General features: G+C 35.9%; 1 protein-coding gene across 2 annotated transcripts in view; it reads right to left on the bottom strand.

Moving 5' to 3' along the window:
- Nucleotides 1-21,693, bottom strand: part of UPF2 (UPF2 regulator of nonsense mediated mRNA decay) — a gene marked incomplete at its 3' end in the record, with an annotated part of 98,385 nt that overhangs the window by 49,194 nt on the left and 27,498 nt on the right. For both annotated transcript variants that reach the window (XM_082619792.1, XM_082619793.1), the window contains exons 5-9: nucleotides 21,302-21,499; nucleotides 20,446-20,595; nucleotides 19,091-19,194; nucleotides 14,220-14,305; nucleotides 2,533-2,641 (exon numbers count right to left, since the gene is read on the bottom strand). In XM_082619792.1, coding sequence (XP_082475918.1) covers nucleotides 2,533-2,641; nucleotides 14,220-14,305; nucleotides 19,091-19,194; nucleotides 20,446-20,595; nucleotides 21,302-21,499 — 647 coding nt within the window. The remainder of the gene's footprint in view (nucleotides 1-2,532; nucleotides 2,642-14,219; nucleotides 14,306-19,090; nucleotides 19,195-20,445; nucleotides 20,596-21,301; nucleotides 21,500-21,693) is intronic.

The raw sequence follows: 21,693 nt of genomic DNA, 5'->3' as shown, positions 1-21,693 counted from the left end.
TGAGCTTTATATGAATTATCTCATTTAATCAGTAAGAACATACAAATTGGGGCTTCCCTGGTGGCGCAGTCAAGAAGAAGAATCCACCTGCCAAAGCAGGGGACACGGGTTCGAGCCCTGGTCCGGGAAAATCCCACATGCCACAGAGCAACTAAGCCCGTGTGCCACAACTACTGAGCCTGCACTCTAGAGCCCGCAAGCCACAACTACTGAGCCCACGTGCCACAACTACTAAAGCCCTCGCGCCTAGAGCCCATGCTCCGCAACAAGAGAAGCCACCGCAATGAGAAGCCCGCGCACCGCAATGAAGAGTAGCCCCCGCTTGCCACAACTAGGGAAAGCCCATGTGCAGCTACGAAGACCCAACGCAGCCAAAAATAAATAAATAAATAAATTTATTAAAATACAAATTATCCCACTTAACAAGCAAGGAAATCGAGGTATGGAGCACTTAAGTAACTTGGCCAAAGTTACAATGCTAGTATGTGGTAGAGTCAGAATGAGTTTCCTAAAAGGCAGGAGAGTCCAGCAATTTAGAATCTGCAGGGACATCAACTAGGATGAGGCGATTAGGAGGACACTGGTGGTTTCTGCCAGGGCGCTATGATGGTAAAACAAAGGGTAAACGTCAGAAGTGCAAGAGACACGTATACTCTACAACATCAAACAAGAAGGAAATGAAAGAGGATGAGGGGAGAGGTGCAGTTGAGGAAAGTTTTCCTGTTTTTATTTTAAGGATGGGAGAGTGTTGAGCACATTTATTGCCTGATAAAAAGTCAATGGCAAAGTCTGCAGATTTGAGGGTGGGAAAGGCTAGACCCTGGAGGAAGCAGAGGTGATCGATGACATCAAGTGCCCTCTCTTCTCTCCCCTGAGAACAGCAGTTCCCAAATATACTCTGGAATCCTGATACTCTTCTAGTTGTAATGAAACCTTACAACAATAACAAAAATGCCAATTCCCTCAACTCTCACCCCAATTTTCAAAGATGGGATGGGAAGTACACATGAACAGAATTTTCTTAATTTTAGGTTTCTCACCAAAAGCACTAATTATGCTTGGTCCAGCAACTCATGTTTTGCTTGACTGTGGCTTTGGTGGAGGGGTGTACGCATGTAACTCATACAATGCAGTCATACTGCCTGCTAGTAAAACAGTGTCTTGTCTGTATCTGTATGATGGGATTAAAATACCAACAATATGACTTCAGACGCATCTGCCCCCGAGCTAGCAGCTTGTCTTGTGAGTGACTGTATATTCAGCCCCTTCCAGAAGGCTCACAGTGTTCATTACCCTATTAAAGCTTTGAGAATTCTTACCATAAAACAAAAGCAAAACAGTTTAACTTTCTGGATCTCAGTGTTTCCAAACTTCTCTAGACATAGAAACCTGTCCTTGATTAATATTATCTATGAAAGTCTGAAACACACTTCAGCAAAAAAGCTGGCCCAGAAAAATCTTACCCACAAATCTCATACTAACAAATTAACACCCATGGCAAGAAGCCTTTAGAGACCACTCCACCCCTCACACAGACTTTTGCTTCCTCTGGACTCAAGGCACTGACTCTCCAACAATTCATTTGGCAATTAAGCATGTACTTCCTTATAATATCAAATTTATTTAGGGTTTAAATTTTTATTTCACTCTTGCTTTTATGAGTATTTATGCCTTATCTTCCCAATTACATCATGAGATTCCTAACCTCAGGAATTATGTCTGTTCTGGTGCTCAGCCATACTACCGATTTATGTATAGCTAGTGCAATGAAATGCATATTGAGCAGAGCAAACATTTATTTGCATTCCAAGCAACTTGCTATATAAAGCTAAATTTTACAAACACAATTTTTCCATGGGCATACATGAACACTTGCATTTCATGTCTTTTCAAATTCTACCAATGTTCACTTTCAGTCACCGCTAAGGTATCCTTTTACTCCTTTCAAGCCTGTATCCACAAGATGGTGGGGTAACATGGGTTTGGGAGAACCACTCATAGGCATTCTATTAAGAATCTTTCTTCAAGCTAAGGATTCTTAAGGCAAGAATCAATAAAAACATGGTCTATGACAGCATTCAGTGAGATCAGAGCATTTACGCAACTTCGTGTGCCCCAAACGTTGGACCCCCAACACCTAAGCAGGCATCCTACAGGCACTGTGTGCCCTGACTTGTCATGGCCAATCCTATGTTTCTTCGGGGAACACCAATGAGGCCTACTGGCTCTCTTGACCTTGGAGAATGTTTTTACTTTACAAAAGCAAGAAGTGCAGAACCTACAATGGGAAAACAAGGTAGCAGCAACAGCTCCTCTCCAAATTGGAATAGCATTTATCAATTTCAAGCTTTGTTGAGTAGATTTACATTTTAAATATTTAGAAGTCCATACATTCTGAACTGTTATACCACTATCAAGTTTCAAAATGTGCTTACCAATAAAATAATCATATTTTTAAACTAAAGAATCCTCACTCGTAAGTGTGTATATATATAGAGATATATATAACAAAATAAATGCTTAAATACATACATGAAATCTGAAATCCCCCCTCAGCATGGAACAAAGATCCTCTGCTACATCAGACATGCAGGGATGCAATGTAGCAACCAATCTTGCATAAAATGGTAGCAAATCCAACCTGCAAAAGTTACATGTGATATGTGTAAAAGGAAAGGCATACCAGAAAAAACTCATTTTAAAATTTAAACTTTCTCAGATATATTCACACATTAAATGATTATAAAAACTAATATAATAATCATACAGACATGCCTATGTACTGCCATCATAATGAAGTATTTGGAAATTCAATTTGCCTTGTGAAAGTTTATTAATAATCTGGTATTTTCCATTTAGTACATGTTACTGCACATCTGCAATTTTCATCGAGTACTCAATTTTAATAAAATATGAAATACCAAGCAAAGAAAACATGGCTTAAAAGTTTTAATCACATAATTACTGAGTAAATAAACAAAGATAACTTAAACAGTATAAAACAACCCTTTTAAATCATTTCCTTCATTTATCCATGGATAAGTTATTTCAAAACTTCAATGTAAAGTAAAAGGGTAACCAATAACCAAAAGGGTATCTAAGAAGTCAAAAAAAAATAATAATCACAAAACCCACACACTACCTTATCCTACCCATTATAGAACCCACTCAGATTCTCACACAGGGCTTCTCGAATCTTACTCAGGACAATAAACGCAAATCTGCATTTCCTCATGCTGCTGTCCCCTTTCATCATCAGAGCACGTTCGCATCAAATTTGGATGCAACTCCAAATTCCAGCACTCCAGGCAGCCACTACTAATCAGAATCAACATACAAGCTAAAAATTTAGTTTCCATTCCTGCCACAGACATTATTTTATAAAACTCGATTATCCAATGATTCAACACTCAGCAGACCAGACTCTGAAGATGAGAAGCTGTGAGGAACTAATAAAAGCAGCTGCACTGACAGCAGCAAGTAAAGGGAGCTGACAGGGAGGAAGAAGCAAAAAACTAGAAAAATTCAAAGAGCTCAAAAACTACGACAACCCACAGCCATTTAGAACAGACAAATACTTTTACAAGTCTTACATACCCCTGAATATATCACTATACTACTGAACATGAAGATGGTGTGATCATCAGAGAAAACTCTGCATACCATAAAAGGCTGAGAATTAGACCTGGAAAACTCAGAAGGGACATAGTGAAGGAAGGAAGAATGGACAGAAATTTGAAAGGTGGAGTCAAGGAGAGGAAAGTGCTCAAATTCATGCCTAAGAGCCTCAAAAACTTTGTATTCCTCTTTGACCATTATAATTTCCTTTAAAACTTATCACGTATTTTTCTTACCAAGGTGCCAGGCCCTGTCCTAGGCATCCAATCTCCATTATTTATCTTGTTGATACTGATAACCACCCCATCAGGTAGACATTATAATCACCATTTCAGAAGTAAGACTACAGAGGTTGAGAGAAGTCAAGAATATGGTGGCTCTGGGCTTCCCTGGTGGCACAGTGGTTGGGAGTCCGCCTGCCGATGCAGGGGACACAGGTTCGTGCCCCGGTCAGGGAAGGTCCCACATGCCGCAGAGCGGTTGGGCCCGTGAGCCATGGCCGCTGAGCCTGCGAGTCCGGAGCCTGTGCTCCGCAACGGGAGAGGCCACAACAGTGAGAGGCCTGTGTACCTCACACACACACAAAAAGAATATGGTGGCTCTGTAAAAGTACCTCAAAAATTTTTAAATGCATTATACCCTTCTTTAAAGAAATGAGAAGTACAGTCCGTTATGTAAAGAGCTGAATCAAAACATTTAATGTTAAGCTTTATTTTAAATGTTTCTTTAAATTATTTTAAAAGTTTTATCAATTGAAGGTTAAGTTCCTGTCACACAGAAAATGCACACATGTGGGTCACATTACTCCTTGTTGATGTTACAAAAAAGAGGTATCCTGTAAGACACTCTCACAAATATGTAATAATTTTCTTAACGTCTGCTAGTGTGGGGGGAAAAAAAAAAGCCTAGGGCAACTGCACACGTAATTTTTATGCATAATAGATGGATTCATGCTAATACCAAATTTACTTTCTAAATTTTCAAACTTTAGTTAGAATATTATATTTTAATATATTATTATATTTTAGTTGGAACATTAGCTTTTTCATATCCACTTTAGCAACAAATACTTTTTTTCTCAGTTCATGATCAATTACAAATATAGGACTTTAAACCTATGCCCCAGGTTCTACCCCTCCCAACTGCCACAACTACAGGTCAGAAAAGTAAGACTCAAGAGTTGAGGTCATGGGATAACAAGGAGTAATGCACTGGGAGTCAGGAGGCTCAGGTTCTAATTCTCTCAAACAGCACTTCTGTGACCTCATGAATTGTCCTGACCTCATCTCCTACTATTCTGTCCAGTCTCACCGGACCCCCAGTAATCCTCAGGGCCTCAGCACTGGCTCTTCTCAGTAGCTGGAGTCCGCTTTCCCCAGATATCTCCGCCACTTACTCCCTCACAAAGGTCAAGTCTTAGTTCCAATGACACCCCCTCCATGAGACCCATTCTGAATACACCATTGAAACTGCAAATCAATCCCACCCCCCCAGCCCCTTACCCTGCACTATTATTTTTTAAATAGAGTTTATCACCTTCTAACATATATAATTTACTTACTTGTTCACAGGTGCTTGATAGATATTTCTTACTGTCAGCTTTTATTCTAAAATATTCTTCATAATGAAGTATCATCCAATTTTTATAAGATTATTAAATTTGATCAAGTTTTATATTTTATCAAACAAGCACTAGTTTATCAAATATCTTTATTTATTTATTTATTTATTTATTTATTTTTGGCCAAGTTGGGTCTTTGTTTCTGCGCGTGGGGGGCGCAGTGAGCGGGGGCTCCTCTTTGTTGTGGTGCACTGGCTCTAGGCACACAGGTTTCAGTAGTTGTGGCACGTGGGCTCAGTAGTTGTGGCTGGCAGGCTCTAGAGCGCAGGCTCAGTAGTTGTGGCACACGGGCTTAGCTGCTGCTCAGCATGTGGGATCTTCCAGGACCAGGGCTCGAATCCGTGTCCCTTGCATTGGCAGGCAGATTCTTAACCACTGCGCCACCAGGGAAGCTCTATCAAATATCTTTTATGCAGTCAATGGGATAATCATATAGTTTATTTTCCCTACTGCTGTTACATATATTAATAAGTTTCCTGTTTAAAGTAGCTTTTCATTCCTAAAATCAATCCTCTTTGATCATGCTGGATGTTTGTTTTTAATATACTATTAAATACAATTTGTTAGTGGTTTACTTAGAATTTTTATGTCGACATTAAAAAGTGAGACTGGTCCACACTTTTAACATCTTCGCTCTTTTTTTTGTTAAGATTTTGCCTATTTCTTCATATTATGAAATGGGAAGTTATGCTCTGGAAAAAATGATACAGCAAAGAAATTACTCTGATGACTTTTTACATTTTCTTCCATAATCACTGGTCTATTTAATTTTGTCTTGATTGAATCAAGTTTGAAAATGTGTATTTTTTTCCAAAAAAAATTACTTGTTTCACTGAGGTTTTCAAGTGGTTTTTTTTTTTTTTTTTCAGTACGCGGGCCTTTCACCGCTGTGGCCTCTCCCGTTCCAGAGCACAGGCTCCGGACGCGCAGGCTCAGAGGCCATGGCTCAGGGACCCAGCCGCTCCGTGACATGTGGGATCCTCCCGGTCCGGGGCACGAACCCGTGTCCCCTGCATCGGCAGGAGGACTCTCAACCACTGCGCCACCAGGGAAGCCCTTCAAGTGGTTTTTTTAAACTTCTAGTATATCATCTGGCTTATTCTTAAACTTTTTAATGTTTTCTTTGTATTTTCTAAATGGTTCTCTACCTGGATTTTTTTTTTAAGAATTAGCTCCTGAGTTTACAAAATTAATATTAATCTTGATTGTCTTTTTCAATGTATTTTTCAATAAAATTTGAGATTATAACACGTAGAAGCAAAAAATTTTAACCAAACTATGTCATTTCCTTTTTTCTTCTTTTCCTGGGCAAGTCACCTATACTTCGCTTCATTTTTTTTATTCTTCCAATTGGCTCAACCTATTGATACTTCAAAGCTTTTTCCCAGCCCCAAAAGAAAGGTGGATAGAGCCACCCATTTTAAAGTAAAGCAGCCTGTGCTATCCATCCAGAGTAACATCAGTAAACTAAGAACACAGGTCAGCACTTTCAGCTTCAACAGGAATTTAAAAATTAGTTTAAGGATCCTCTAGAAGATCTTAACTCTTTAAATTAAGCCTTTCTAAGTAGTTAGTAATCCTAGTTTTTGTTTCTTTCAGAATTGGTCATATGGAAGTAAAGCCAGATATTCCGTCTTCTCAGAATCCTCTACTAATAAACTCACCAAATCCTTCTCAAACTAAGAAATTCCTAAAATTCCTTTTTCCACTATACTTTTTACAATTAAATGGATAGTTGATACTAAATGTCATCCTGCCCCACTTAAATCTTCCAAGTTCTGTGAATGTTCATTCCTTACTTCACAAAATAAGATCCCCTATGATGCAAATAATATAAGAAATTATATATTTTTTCAATGTTAGCCCTATTTAAGTATGTTTTTCTGTCTTTTCCACCTTCCTACAAATGCAAGCCCAAAGGGAATGGAGTGCTAAATGCTACATCAATCACATGAAAGTTATAAAACACTTTAATCAACATAAAAAGCAAATTTCTGTGTTAAATTTTAAGCTAGATATATATTTTATTTTATTTGACTTTTCTAAAAGTGAACTAGAAAATAAACTTAGACCCTTCCTTTGAAAACTGAATTTTATAATCTTCTGAGAGTGATAATTATTTTTACAAACAATTAATGAGTGAACCATTTAAAAAGAATGTTTTTTTCTTAAATAATAATAAAACCTTGCTTATACTTTCAAGGTCTCCTAAATCACACATTTAAGTATCCTACAAGCAGTTAATGATCATCAAGTAAGTAAACATCCAGTTACTAACTACAAGTAAGAACAGGAAAGCAGGATAACATACTTTTTTTTTGTTCCTCAGGGGGGAAAAAAAGGAATCTTAAAGGCTTTTATTTCATAATCAATCAGCTTTCAAAAAAAAAAGTCCAGCTTTTTTCTGTCTCTTTAAAATCTAAAGAATTTAACTGTTGAAAGCTATTAATTATATCTGTGCTCAAAAATGTCTAGAAAAAAATTAATGTGAAAGAACACTGTTACTGTTCAATTAAAGAATACAAAGGTTTTTCTTCATAGGAAACACCAAAGCAGATGATGATTCAAAAAAGAGAAAATATAATAAACAAAAGATTGGGATCATTTACTCTGAAATTGACAACCAAATGCTCCGATGACTTTTTCCACAACATTCACGTTCCCAATTCAACAGTGCCATCAAGTGGTGCAACATGCTAACAGATTTCCCAAAACTCAGTTTCTCATTTTTTAGCAAGGGGAGGTCCAATTATAAAGTCTCTCACAAAAACTCCAGCAAATGCTCCTAAAAGCTGGATCAGGAAAAGCTGTCCAAGACTTAAGTGAAGCACTTCACCTCTGAAGAATATTCTGTTTATATTAATGTAAAGAGATTCTGAACATACATCCATCTGCTAAAACACGGCAAAATCCATATGGCTTCAAAGTCACTAAAACCAATACCAGGTCCGTCTATATTCAAAACAAGGAACTAAGAGATGCTTAGGTACGTTCCCTGATTCTGGCTGACTTTACACCTGAAAGGTTGCTTAGGTGAGGGAACCTCTGGAGCGGCTAGGAATGTTCTCTATCTTGATCTAGGTGTGGATATACACATATACTTAAGATGTAAGCACTTTATGTCATATGATCCAGCAATCCCACTGCTGGGCATACACCCAGACAAAGCTATAATTTGAAAAGATACATGCATCCCTATGTTCACAGCAGCTTGTACAATAGCCAAGACATGGAAACAACCTAAATGTCCATGGACAGATGAATGGATAAAGAAGATGTGGTACATATATACAGTGGAATACTACTCGGCCATTTGTAGCAACATGGATAGACCTAGAGATTATCATACTAAGCGAAGTAAGTCAGACAGAGAAAGACAAATACCATATGATATCATATGTGGAATCTAAAATACAACACAAATGAATACATCTATGAAACAAAACACAAACAGGCTCACAGATGTAGAGAACAGACCTGTGGTTGCCAAAGGTGAGGTCAGGTGGGGGAGGGAAGGGTTAGGAACTTGGGATTAGCAGATGCAAACTAGTATATATGGGATGGATAAACAACAAGGCCCTACTGTACAGCACAGGGAAATATCAATATCCTGTGATAAACCAGAATGGAAAACATGAAAAAGAATATATACATGTATAACTGAGTCACTTTGCTGTACAGTAGAAATTAACATTGTAAATCAACTATACTTCAATAAAATTTTTTTTAAAAGATGTAAGAACTTTATATGAAATTTCAATTATATGTGTGGACAATTATACTACAAATTAACTGTAGGATGATATATAAATACATAATTAAGGAGGTTTCTAGTAGATTTCATTTCTGTGGATTCCTTCAAATTAACAGGCTAAGAGATATAATGCCAGCCTTTTATGATCTTTTTTTAACCACTATTTATTTAATGAAGGAAGAACACAACCGAAAGTTAAAACAGTGCTTCACATCAGACATTTAAGAACTGTAAAGATGGAATAAATCAATTTTTAGAACTTTTGTGCTGCAAATGATACCAAGAAAGTGAAAGACAACTCACAGAATGAAAGAAACCATCTGCAAATTATATCTGATAAGAGACGTGTACAAAGTATATATAAAGAACTCATACAACAATAATAAAAAGACAAATAATACAACTTAAAAGGAGGTAAAGGATTTGAACAGAACATTTTCCAAAGAAGACATACAAATGGCCAATGATCACATGAAAAAATGCTCAAAATAATTAGCCATTAGAGAAATGCAAATCAAAACCACAATGAGGTAAGATTCCACTACACACTAAGATGGTTATAATCAAAACGGGGACCATAACAAGTGTTGCTAAGGATATGGAGAAACTGGAACCTTCATACATTGCTGTTGGGAATGTAAAATGCAGCCACTGTGAAAAACAGTTTAGTGGTTACTAAAAATGTTAAACATAGTTACCCTAAAACACAGCAATTCCACTCATAGGTATATACCCAAGAGAACTGAAAACATAGACCACACAAAAACTTGTACACAAAGAGTCACAATGGCATATTCATAATAGCTAAAAAGTGGAAACAACTCAAATGTCCATCAACTGACAAATGGGTAAACAAAATGTGGTATATATCTATACAATAAAATATTATTCAGCCTTAAAAAAGAAGGAAATTTTAATACATGCTATGATATGGATCAATCTTGAAAACCTACTAAGCGAAAGAAGTCAGGCACAAAAGGCCACATATTTTATGATTTCATTTATAGGAAATACCCAGAATAGGTAAATCCATAGAGACTGAAAGTAGATTAGTGGTTTCTTAGGATAGGGGAGAGAGTGGGCAGGGAGGGAATGGAACTGCCTGCTAATAGATATAAGGTTTCTTTTAGGGGGACAAAAATGTTTTAAAATTTTATTGTTGTGATAGTTGAATATACTTAAAACACTGAACTGTATACTTCAAATGGGTGAACTGTATGGTTATGTGAATTATATTCCAATAAAGCTTGTTTTTTTTGTTTTTTGCTTTTTTTAAAGAAAAGAACTGTAAAAACCTTAAGAGTTATTGAGTTTAGTGCTTCCTAAACCAAACTATACAAACTAGATAAGATAGCTTAAATTCTCTACCACATACACACACATATAAAACCTTCGGGTCCTCACAGTCATAGGCACTCAAGTAACTATTAAATGATTCATTCTGGTTTTTATAGTCGGCTCAGGGTGGAGGGGCTAAATGGATAAAGGAGGGAATCCTGGCCATAGAGAAGAATAAAGACATTCACTAGGATCCATGTCCTTTGGGGGGAGGGGAGGGAGATGCCACACAAAGAGAGAGGTGCCCCTTTTTCCAAAAATGTTTGTGGAATGTTCATGAGAACTGACTATATAATAGGCCACAAGAAAATTTCAAAAAATTCCATAAAGCACAAGTAACACAGTATTCTCTAATCACAGTGCAATAAAAATATGAATTATTAACCAAGCCAGAAAACAAAACAAAAAAGTCCCACTACCTGGAAGTTTCAACTCTCTCAAATATCTCCTTAGGTAACAATGTAAAAACAAACTGAAATTGGAGAATTTCCAGAAAACATAAAAATAGAAATCACCACATGTCAGAACTAAGAGATACAGCTAAAACCAGGGTCAGAGGACAGCAATATATAATATAAATGCCAAAAAAGGAACAAAATGAATTAAAGAAACCAAAAAAGAAGAAAATAAAGATAAAATTCAAAAATAATGAGTAAGAAAACAATAAAACAGTAGAATAAATACATAGATAATCTAGAGGCTGGGTTGTGTGTGTGTGTGTGTGTGTGTGTGTGTGTGAAGAACTAAAATGAATAAACCACTAGCTAACATAATGAAGAGGAGGAAGAAGAAAGGAAAGGTATTATACAAATACAGGGTTGTTTGTAATGGCAAAGACTGGAAGTCCAAAGTGGTTAAATACAGTACATTCATAAAAAGAAACACTGCAGCTTTAAAAAGAACAAGAGAAATCTTTATGTATAGACATGAAAAGATTTCCAAGATATACTGTTAAGTGAAAACAGTAAAGTTCAGTACAATAGGTATAAGAAGTTGCCCTTGTGTAAAAAAGCAGTAAATATAAGAATGTTTGCATGTTCTTGCACATGCAAAAGAAACTTTGGAAGGATTCAAGAATCAAGACAGTGGTTTCCTACTGGGAGGAGTAGGAATTGGGTAGATGGGGAGACAAGGATAGGAAAGATACTTTTCAGCACAATGTTTTATACTTCAGTGTTCTGAGTCTTGTGAGTGCATTACTTATTTTTTAAATAAAATTTTAAATTTGCATATGACCAATATTAATTCATCAAATATTTTCAAGCCCTTACTGTGTATCAGACACTACACTTGATGTTGTAGATGTTCAAAATGAAAAGATCTAGTCCTCTTTTAAAGGGCCCATATTTTTACAGTTTCATAGGGGTACAGGCGCAAACCAACACTGACCCAATATGCCTAATGTAATGTGCTGAATTCTTTGTATGTATGAAGACATTAAGTCGAAAGTCTATTAAAGAGCACCTATATATACGTAAGGGAAATAAAGATGGTTGTTCAGAGAAGATAATGCTTACGCTAAGAGTTCAAGACTGGAGATTTTTCAGTGGAAAAATACAGGATATCCCAGATAGAGTAGAAAGCAGAGGCTTGGAAGCAGAGAACAAAGGGTATTCAAGAAATCATTACAGATCAGGATTTTCCAAGAAGAGTGGCTAGAATGACGACTGAAGAAGTTGAAAAGGGGCTAGATGAGAAAGGGCATTGTAAATACCAGGTTACATAATTTTATCACCTTCTGTCTGTGAGGCATTGTGCTCAGTGCTGAGGATAAAGAAGTAACGTGGCCTCCCTGCTGCAGCTTAGTCTAGAAAACAATGTCCAGGGAAACCAAGAAACAGGTTTTTTCAGCAGTTTGATGCATGACCTTTCCTGTCTCTGGTTCTGTTGCCTGTATCAGAAATGCTTTCTACGTTCCCTCTCCTCATCCATCCCTCACGTAGCTCATTCCTTTCTCAGGTCTTGGCTGCTCCAGGCAGCCTTCTCTTACTGCCGAGACTAAGTCAATCAGTTCCCCGTGTTATATACTTCAAAGCATGCTGGGATTCTTCCTGTCAACTGCACTTAGAATTCTCTTTGAACCTGTCTTGTTCACCACTGTATCTCCAGCACTAATCACAGTATAGAGTAGACCCTTAGTTAATGAATAAATTTTAGAACATAATTTAACCTTTCCTGACCACTCAGGCTGAATATAAGAAACCTAAATTATTATATTTATATATTTCAGGTATATAATAAGACTATGTGGTCTCTTCCTCATAGCTCCAAAAGGATATACATTTTAAGTACTTGTATCTTTATTTTTTTCTCTCCTCTCAAACCATAATTGTCACTTCCTACTACTTTCAAGTCTGTTTCTAGCAGATTCCAACTACTTCTAATTTGCAGCTAACCGCTGAGCTAAGCAGATAAATCCAGTTATAAAGGATGTAACTGGCACAAAACCAAGTAATAGTATATAGTTTTTCAGGAGTTTTCTCTGGGGTGGGGGAGTGGGAAGGAATGGGGATAAAGGGAGACAAGATGCTCTCTTATAAGTAAACTATTTAATATTACTGCATATTTTCTTTTGTTAACAAAGCCTTTTATTTTTGCTAAATTTGGATCATTCTATGCTAGAAGTACAGATAACTGTTACTACGTTTCTTCATTCAAATAAACAGATGAAAAGAAAACTATGAAAGTAAACACTCCACTGTACAGGTAAAGAAAAGAATCAATTTTAAAAACTGGTCCAAAATATTAAGGAAAAAAATATTTGAGTTTGAAATTTTGAGTTTGAAAGTAGAATGTGTCTCACAATCAAAGGCTTAAAAGTACCTGGCAATATTCTTTTCTTTCTTAGTTGTACATGAAATAATCATGCACCTCATAACTGATGGCACCTCAGATTTGATGAAATGCAGTATATAATTTACATAATAAAAATAATTCATCTATGATTTTCTCAATTAGATAATTCTGAATTATCTACTCACTATATTAGCACATTCCATCTCCCTTGTCCCACTAAAATGAAAAAACAAATGCTCATTAATGCTGCTGACAGGAGATAAAAACCAATATAAAGGAAAAAAGTAGTGATTTGGTTTCACTGCGAAATGTTACCATTTAAGAGACCAATGAATGAACCAAATTAAAATTGTGCTTAAGAAATCTTTAGTGAAATCCCTCAGAATCCGTATCTTCTGGGGAAAGTATTTATCTTAGCTATGATGTATGTAATCATGATAATAGTTAACAAAATCCTTTAATTATTCACTGTTGAATAAACAGAAATGGATCTCCTCCAGGTTCCTAAGGTCAACAATCTATGACCTGTTGTGGCCCTAAAATATGCGGGTGAAGTAGGGGTTTTAATTTAGTGTAAGTTAGAGCATTAGAATTCTCTACCAGCATTATTCATAATTTCTTGAATTACCAGCAACATAATCACTAATGTGACTTCCAAGTCCAAACTAGCATAATTACAAAAAAAAAACTTGAAATTTTTCATTTAAACACAACTCTTAAAAATTAGATACAATCAATTTAGTCCGAGCTTTCCACAAAATAAAAACTCTCCAAAAAAAGATATACCATTTATTATTTTTTCTCCTCAGAGGCAAAAGTGTAAACAAGTTGCTTCTAGCAATGATTAAGTTATTTAAGTTCCTATAATTCTTAAATTTTTTCTCTCAAAATAACAGGAAAGCATCCCACTAGAGCTCATGAACAAAAATCAATGAGAAGTTCTAGAAAATATGCTAACAACAATGATAAAAAGTTCTGTTGACAAGGGATATTTTCTAAGAGATAAATAAACAAGAACTTAGACCTTACAATCATCATTGCAGGGTAAAAACACTAAGAAATTACTTTTTTTTTTTTTTTTTTTTTACCTACCTTTGTCTGGGAACTATAAAGAGTGCCCGGACCAGCTTCTTCCTATTTGCTTTTGTGTTCATGTTCATGCAAAAATCCATTGCTGCCTATAGGAGAAAAAGCAAACTTTTTTCTTTAAAAAATCTCCATTTAGCTACTGAAAGCAGAAACCCTGCATGCTACAATGGATTTCTAATAGTTCCTAAACATTTCACAATGGTTTTAAGACATTACTATTATAAGCATATCCCAAACTTTAAAGATCACTAAGCTTAAACTCCTCTCTCCTTATATATCTCAAAATATATGTTTCATAAACTTTTTAATTGCAACCTAGTGTTAGAAACAGAACTTCAAGTGAGTAGATTGAAGACCCACCATGACATGTTTGGCCAATAACTATATGAAATGTGCAATCCATGCTTTTGATCTCATAAATCAATGTTAATATCAGGAAAGTTTTCTGGTAAAATGTACAAAGTAACAAGAAGCCAGGAACCAAGAAAATTACTAATGCTAATAAGGATAACCAAAAAAGAATAAAGATCAACTACATATGAGACAAAGACACAGATTATCCCCAGAAACATGTAAAAGTGCTTCAACACTGAGTAAAAATGTTTATTGTCAACAATCAGATCTGATAACAAACTAAAGAAACCACATCATAGGACTACAATAAATAGCCATAATTATTATTTAGTACAGCAATCCACTATTCTATATTTTAATAATGAAAATGTGTTCAATATTTCATCAATATGTCTAACATCTAATATAAGTGTAGAAGAAAAGCTATGAGAAGTGTATGTTCTGGGAAGCCATTAGAAAAAAAAACTATGAGTAGTTGGTATTTTTTAAATACAGGTATATATATTTTTTAAACATTATCAAAGATTTTCAATATACATGGTTTAAGAAAATAACAAGTTTAAGTTATACTTTACAAAGAAAAAAACTATTATCAAATATCCTTTTGGGTATCTCAAGTATTTTCCTTCCATAGGTTCACATGATTATTTTAATCATTAATCCCAATCTTTAGGTAGATTTGAGGATCAGGTAACAAAGATCCTCAGATTTCCCTACAAAGGGGTTCAACTCTTCAACAATACACTCACTGAAACACCTCCCATTTGATTAAAACTTTTGCTGAAAAAAAATGACACAACTAATGGTGATTAGATTCAAACCCAGGAAACTAACTCACATTGAAAGTATTCACCAAGATTGAAACTGTCACTATTAGTCAAAAGTAAAACCAATGTAAATTTTTTCTTCTGCTTGTAAAGGGAGTATAATAAATTTTATTAAAGTTTATATTTTATAACATTAAAGCTTCTTACAGCTAATTAGAATAACAAAGAGAAAAGCTGAAGATATACTAAAGTTCCTTCAAGTAATTCACCCATATGAAACACTGAAAAATTCTAGACCAGTATAATAAAAATCCCAAAGGTCATGTACTCAGAAAAGAAAATTGGTCAACACTGGAAAACTTCACACACACACACATACCCCTCAAATCAACATTTTTTGAAAAATATAAAGAAAAAATTTTAATGGCTAATAATGGCCTATGTTTCAACATAAATTAGGAAACAAAAAATAAGATGTACTTCAATAACTATTTTAGAACATTATCCTTTAAAGGGCAATAAACACTTTTCCTACCACAATAATCAAAGGCCAGTTAGATGGAAGAAAACTACAATGCTCAAAACTCTGCAAAGATTAGGAGTTCGTAAAACATGTAAATGCCTGGTACACATAGTGGTGGCTCAATAAATATGTAGAATAAATGAATAAAAGTCTACATGAAAACTGCCAGAATTAATAAATTTGAGGAAATTAAAAAGAAAAAAAAAGCTTCACATGTATATTAATTCTTAGATTTAACCAGCCCTGCCCTTTGGGGAGAAATGAAAGCAAAGGAATCACTGGGGTGGTGTCTGTCTGCCCGGGTTACAAGTGCTGCCTGACAACTCAACAAGCAGTTTTTGAAAACTTGTTTCAAAACGTTGTTAAGTAAATGAAAGACAGTTCAACAATCATTTTTTATTTTTTTAAGTAAAAATAAACTCTTCTGATCATCAAATGCATGCAGAAATAAGCATCACCATGAATGACATTACCTGCAGAAGTCACCTAAAAGAAATCTTCACTTCGGGTTATATATTGTTACATAAGTATTGAATTCAAAAGAATTCTTAGATTTTTCTATTTCCCAACTATGTTTCCCTCTTAACCCATTTGGACTTCTGCCAATATAGATGGAAAAAATTCCTTTCATGAGGAAGCTGACTCCCAGGAGGAACCCACTGGGGTGCAACAGGGCAGGGTAACCTCCTATTTTCCATCTGAACCTCCAAGAGCTAACCCAGAATTTGACATATGGTCATTACTGAGCTGGGCACTGCAGGATACTTTCCAATACAGATTCACATGAGATCTTCCCACTCAACTTTCAGGATAGCACTCAAAATGGCTGCAAGTGTGTGGCAGGCATGTCAAGGTATGTCTCATCCTGCTGATATCCAGTGAATATATGAAAATTTAGCAGGGGAAAAATTCAATCATATCCCAAACTTAGGAAAATAAGCAGTTGTTTAAAAGGTAGTCTCCGCTATATTCTACAAATGAAAGAAAAAAAGAGACTATCTCTTCAGAAAACAGACATAAATGTTGTAATTACTAAGTTTTTGAAAACTGTACATTGATCTAATTACTCCAAGAGGTGATTAGCCAATTTGGAATTTTTTTCAAGCCTATTTGATTATAGGAATAGTTACTGAAACACATCTAAATTATTTGTAGAAGAGCTAAACAAGCTGAAAGTCAAAAAACAACTTGATGTCTGTAGTACTCTATAGGGAACCCTCAGTGCATTATGGGGAGAAAAAAGGATAAAAGATTACATTACACCTTGACTTAAAAATGATTTAAAGCAATGATTTTCAAACTTTGGGTCTCAAGAGTCTTCTACACTCTTAAAAATTATTAAGGACCTGAAAGAACTTTGTTTTTGTGGGTTAATATGTTTATCAGCAGTTACTGTTTTAGAAGTTAAAACTGAGAAATTTTCAAAATATTAATTCACATAAAAATACCAATAAATCTATTAGTTAACATTTTTTGGAAATTTTTTTTAATGAAAAAAAATTTAGTGACAGAAGAGTGGTGTTCTTCTAGAAGATACCTTGGATTCTCATATCTATAGATTCTCGTATCTATTTATGCACTTAATCTGTTGTGACATGTTGTTTTGGATGAAGTATATGAAGAAACTCCAGGGACTTCTCTGGTGGTGCAGTGGTTAAGAATTCGCCTGCCAATGCAGGGGACACGGGTTCAAGCCCTGGTCCGGGAGGATCCCACATGCGGTGGAGCAGTTAAGCCCGTGCACCACAACTACTGAGCCCACATGCTGCAACTACTGAAGCCTGAGCACCTGGAGCCTGTGCTCTGCAACAAGCCCACGTGCTGCAACTAGTGAAAGCCTGCACGCAGCAACAAAGACCCAACACAGCCAAAAATAAATAAATAAGTTTATTAAAAAAGAAAAAAGAAACTCCAGTTTCACACATATATGTAGCTGGAAAGGGAGGCATATTTTAATATTGTTTTCAGTAATTATAGATATTCTTTGATACTTCACCAAAACTTGACAAGTGGTAGTTTCTTAACCGTCAGTTGCAATGTGAAATCTGAAACTGTATCTATCAATCAACTTCTCATGCTCTGCTAGATTAAAATCCATTGGTCTATCTTGCACTGAGTGAATTTTTAATATCCAATCAAGATTTTGTTGACCTTATGTACTGGTAATTCAGAACAGTGGTTCACTGAGCTACGCAGATCTTCCGAACACTTACACAGTGTTTTTAAATTACATTATTTAACATCACCACTCATCTTATCAGGAAAGTTTCACCAATAAAGCCTCTTCAGAAAAGAACTGGGAAGATGTCAAGCTTATGGTGGTGAACATAAGTTTTCCAAAATTCTAATTTTTGCTGGAAACCCAAATTTGTCCACTGGCAATAAATACTTTTAACTGTTTCCCTTGAAGTGAGAGGCTCACCTGTTCATGTTAGAAAAATGTCTGCTAAACACCCACGTCTGAATAACCACAATTCGTCCATCAGTTCTTTCAAGTAAAAACGGTATTCTATGTAAAAAGCAACTAGTTTAGCTTGCAACTCAATCACACAAATGATTGAGGCAACCTTTTCTCGAGGCAACCTTGAGACAGTATATGTGCTTTACACATCCTTCTTATTTTATCAAGTTAAAAGGAAGTGTATTCGAAGACTGAAATGAAACAAAATTACTCCAATTTTTATGGATTCATCAAAGAGATTCTTAAGTGAAAGTAGCATTGTTCTTTTAATTGATAATGCACAGCAGTGGCTACTAGTACAGTCTGCTACCCATGCGGCTTGATTCGTGTTAAAATGCCAGCAGCTTTACCCATCACTTTTGCAAATGTCAAAAACAGTGAAAAAGTGGGGGAAAAAAGATCCTAGTATTAGTATGGAAAGAGTTTTGACCTTACAGACGCCCTGAAAGTGCCTCAGAAGACACCAGGAATCTACAGAGCATACTTTAAGAACTTCTGGTCTAACACAGTATTTCCCACACTGAGGAATCCCTATGTGAAGGGGAGAGGTATCAAGCTAACAGGATTCTAGAGACAGTTCCACCCCCAAACACAGCATCTACAAATTGGCTACCACTGTATGTGTTTATTTTGAATTCCCATATTAGATTCCATTTGAAGAAATGGTTCATTCTACAGCCACAACAGTCCAAAAACCATAGACGTTCCTAATTCGAGCTATCCTACAAGGTCTACGTGCTTGAGTAAAGTCACACAGAGGCAATCATACCTTGTCTATCAGATCACGGTTGACACAGTTGGGCAATTGCTGGAGAAAAGCATCTACTATGAGCTTGAGATGAGATCCAGTGCTGGCTTCTTCATCCTCTTGTTCTAATATGAAATTCATTTTTAAACAGGTTTAAAAATATATATACATAGACAATATAAGAATAAAAACATCGAGTAAGAAGTTATCTGGGGCATAGATAATCTAGAGCACTTTTCTTACTCATGAAAAAATGAAGCATTTTTTGAGATATTACCCTAGAAAGTGTGGGTATCTTTAGAATCATAACCCTAAATCACTACTGTCTTTCAGATATCAACTGTAAAAAGGCAAACTTTTACATGAAAAGTCATTTACATGATACGTAATAAGTTGCATGTAGTTTTATAGTAGATCTTCTATTTTTATCTGTCATGCATCCCTTCTCCCATGTCTTCAATTAACAGTACGATCATCGCTTGCCCTCGAAGGCAATCCATGGGATTCTGATGGGGAAGGGTGCTGTCCAAGCACAGACACCACCACTCCTCTCGGCCACAGGACTAGCCAAGTCCTTCCATGAGGCTTATACACAGACAGTGGGAGACAAGCCCTCTTTTCTTCTGGCCTCTTTTGAGCCAAGGGTAGCCTCCAGCCATGCCTCCCTCCCTTCATGACATGGATAAACAGAATCTGCAGTAGGAAACAATGAAGCCCATAGAGAGACAGGCAATACTGACAGAAGGTATCTTTCTAATGAAGAATCCTAACTAATAAAGAAACTTGATGGGAAATATTCAGGAAGTAATTAACAATGTGCTATTTTTATTACTAAATATAAAACATTACTCAATTATAAAGATAAAATTACCACAGATGAACTGATATACTAATTGTCTTTTTATCTCTCAACTTTCAAATACACTTATGTTAAGACTAAAGATTATATCAGAATTAGAATACATTAAGGACAATGCTAGCAAGTAGAGAAGTGTAAGAAATATCTATTAAGATTCAGATTATCATTAAAGTTTGTAGTCACATAATATAGGACATGTAGTATTTCTGTTTCAAATCAAATTCCAAAAAAGTGATGGCCTAGAAACAACAGGAAAACAAGGAATAAAAGAGTAAAGACCCATATACTCAGGCAAGGGCTTTGTGTAGAAACACTAATCAAAACTTGGGAATTCCCCGGCGGTCCAGTGTTTAGGACTCCGTGCTCTCACTGCCGAGGGCCCGGGTTCAATCGCTGGTCAGGGAACTAACATCCCACAAGTTGCACAGTGTGGCCAAAAATAAGTAAAATAAAAAAGACGTTTAAAAAACAAAAAAACAACTAGTCAAAAATTAAAATTTTTGGCAATATTGTTTACCTTGCTCATCAAGAAGTTTCTTTGTAAGATCTTCAGCTTCATCTCCACCCTCTAGCTCCAAAGTGTCATCATTAATCTCTAGGTTCTCCAACTCAAGCTCCAAATCATCAGGACTTGATACCTCCTTATTATCCTTAGGTTCCTTTGCCTCTGTTTGAAATCAAAGAATCAGTACCTCTGAATTAAAAGTCATATTGAAAACCTGCTGCAAAAAACACAAAGACTTGGGCTTCCCTGGTGGCGCAGTGGTTGAGAGTCCGCCTGCCGATGCAGGGGACACGGGTTCATGCCCCGGTCCGGGAAGATCCCACATGCCACGGAGTGGCTGAGCCATGGCCGCTGAGCCTGTGCATCCGGAGCCTGTGCTCCACAACGGGAGAGGCCACAACAGTGAGAGGCCCGTGTACCGCAAAAAAAAAAAAAAAAAAAAAAGACTCACAAAATCTGCATCGTTTGTCTTAGAATCTACATTTATACCTGGCAAGAAATTTGATATATTCAGATTTTTTTTAATACATTATGCTCATTGAGAACAAAGACCATAACTTCTTTGATTCTGTATGCCATCTGTTCACTGAAGAAATGAACATATGGATGGATTGATGGATTGATGAATTGATGGATGGAGACATACATGGCATGAGGATCTGTGGTAAAGATGAGGGGAAGATAAAGCTGATGAGATAAAGTGGACTCAAATTAATTAAGATGTCCATATTATTCTGTCATTCATTTAATCCAGTGACTCAATGTTTGTATTACAAAACTAGTAAATAAAAAAAATTTTTACAAATATTATTTTGAAACTAATCTTTATAGCACTTTAATATAAAAAAATTTGTCCTCCACCATTTACCTTTGTAATCATCCTTGTTGGACTCTTTATTCTGACAACTTTTTTCATTATCTTTAAACAAGATGGCTGGAACAAAAGCTTTCAAATCAATGAGGTTCTCATAAAAATTCCGAGCATCTTCGTCTTCCCATATACCACCTTCCAAGTCATATTCTCCAGGTTTACCAGGTGTAAATATATCAATTCCAGGCCCATGCTCTACAATAAAATAAATCACAAGGAATTAAAACCAATAAACCTTGAATGTTTTGATTAACAGACGCTTCTTCAATCCACAAGCACTCTGGACTGTTCATGTAACCATCTTTACCAGAAAATCACAAACTGTGTTTTAAGTAAAGCTCTAAACCAGGACAGACAAGAGGAAAGCGTAGGATAAAGATGCTTTTCTC

This window comes from Mesoplodon mirus (assembly GCF_964341445.2).
Source record: "Mesoplodon mirus genome assembly, chromosome: 4".
Lineage (NCBI taxonomy): Eukaryota > Metazoa > Chordata > Mammalia > Artiodactyla > Ziphiidae > Mesoplodon > Mesoplodon mirus.
This window is presented reverse-complemented; position numbering and strand designations above follow the sequence as displayed.